Consider the following 1584-nt stretch of genomic DNA (forward strand, 5'->3'; position numbering starts at 1 on the left):
CCCACGGCTTAGGGTTTAGGGTTTAGGGTTTAGGGTTTAGGGTTTAGGGTTTAGGGTTTGGGGTTTGCGCAGGGGCTGCGCGGCCGGTGGCGATAGAAGTGGACGGCCCTTCGCACTTCTACAGCGGCACTGAACAATACACTTCTTACACGAAGTTGAAGCACCGGCTGTTGACTCGAATGGGGTTTAAAGTGCTGCACGTGCCTTACTTCGAGTGGCGCCGCCTGCGGCAAGAAACCCTAAACCCTAAACCCTAAACCCTAAACCCTAAACCCTAAACACTAAGCCCTAAGCGGGGACTGCGGCTGCAAGACGCAGAGCGCGCCTGCAGCCCGTGGCAGCAGGGGCTGGCTGCGCAGGCGGCCGCTGAGCGCAGGGGAGTCTGCACGAGGGTTTAGGGTTTAGGGTTTAGGGTTTAGGGTTTAGGGTTTAGGGTTTGCGATGCCGCTGCAGGGGCCAGCGGGAGCGAGAGGAGTACATGAAAAAGAAACTGCAGGAGGAACCCTCGGAGTGGCTAGACCCTCAAGATGAGGCCTTCTACAACCAAAGAATGGGGGTAGGCAGCTGTAGCTTAGGGTTTAGGGTTTAGGGTTTAGGGTTTAGGGTTTAGGGTTTGGAGAAGGGCCCCAGGTATTTGTGTTTTGGGCTGCGTGCGCTGTCCTGCGAACAGCTGCTGCAGCAGCAGTACCAACAGGAGCTGCAGCGGCAGGCAGCAACTTCCCAGCAGCAGCAGCAGCAGCAGCAGCAGCAGCAGCAGCAGCCGCAGCAGCAACACCAGCAGCAAGGTGGCCCCCAGCCCCAAGAGGGGCAACCGTGCAGCGTAGCCCAGCAGCAGCAGCAGCAGCAGCAGCAGCAGCAGTGGCAGCAACAGCCTCCACAGTGGCCGCAGCAGCCGCAGCAACAGCAGCAGGAGCCGCAGCAACAACAGTGGGAGCAGCAGCAGCAACAACCGCAGTGGCAGCAGCAGCAGCAACCGCAGTGGCAGCACCAACAGCCGCAGCAACAGCAGTGGCAGCAACAGCAGCAACCGCAGTGGCAGCAGCAGCAGCAACAACCGCAGTGGCAGCAGCCGCAGCAGCAGTGGCAGCAGCAGCCACAATGGCCGCAGCAGCAGTGGCAACAGCAACAGCCACAGCAGCAGTGGCAACAGCAGCAGCCACAGCAGCAGTGGCAACAGCAACAGCAGCAACCGCAGCAACCGCAGTGGCAACAGCAGCAGCAGCAACCGCAGTGGCAACAGCCGCAGCAGCAACCGCAGTGGCAACAGCAGCAGCAGCAACCGCAGTGGCAGCAGCAGCAGCCACAGCAGCAGTGGCAGCAGCAGCAGCCACAGCAACAGTGGCAGCAGTTCCCACAGTCTCAGTGGCAGCAGCTGCAGCAGCCACAGCAGCAGTGGCAGCAGCAGCCGCAGTGGCAGCCGCAGCAACCACAGCAGCAGTGGCAGCCGCAGCAGCCACAGCAGCAGTGGCAGCAGCAGCAGCCTTGGCAACAGCCTCAGCAGTGGCAGCAGCAGCCACAGCAGCAGTGGCAGCCGCAGCAGCAGAGCAGCAGCAGCACATGGGGAACCCAGCAAGCCTACCAGCA

General features: G+C 61.5%; 1 protein-coding gene across 1 annotated transcript; it reads left to right on the forward strand.

Annotated features, from left to right (window-relative positions):
- Positions 1–478: 478 nt before the first annotated feature.
- On the forward strand, positions 479–1584 carry ENH_00010370 (hypothetical protein, conserved; the record flags this gene model as incomplete). The annotated part of the gene is made up of 2 exons (XM_013584112.1): positions 479–556; positions 671–1584. Coding segments are annotated over 2 exons (992 nt in total), but the record flags the coding sequence as incomplete, so codon positions are not given.

Source organism: Eimeria necatrix, genomic scaffold (assembly GCF_000499385.1).
Source record: "Eimeria necatrix Houghton genomic scaffold, Enh_scaff12, whole genome shotgun sequence".
Lineage (NCBI taxonomy): Eukaryota > Apicomplexa > Conoidasida > Eucoccidiorida > Eimeriidae > Eimeria > Eimeria necatrix.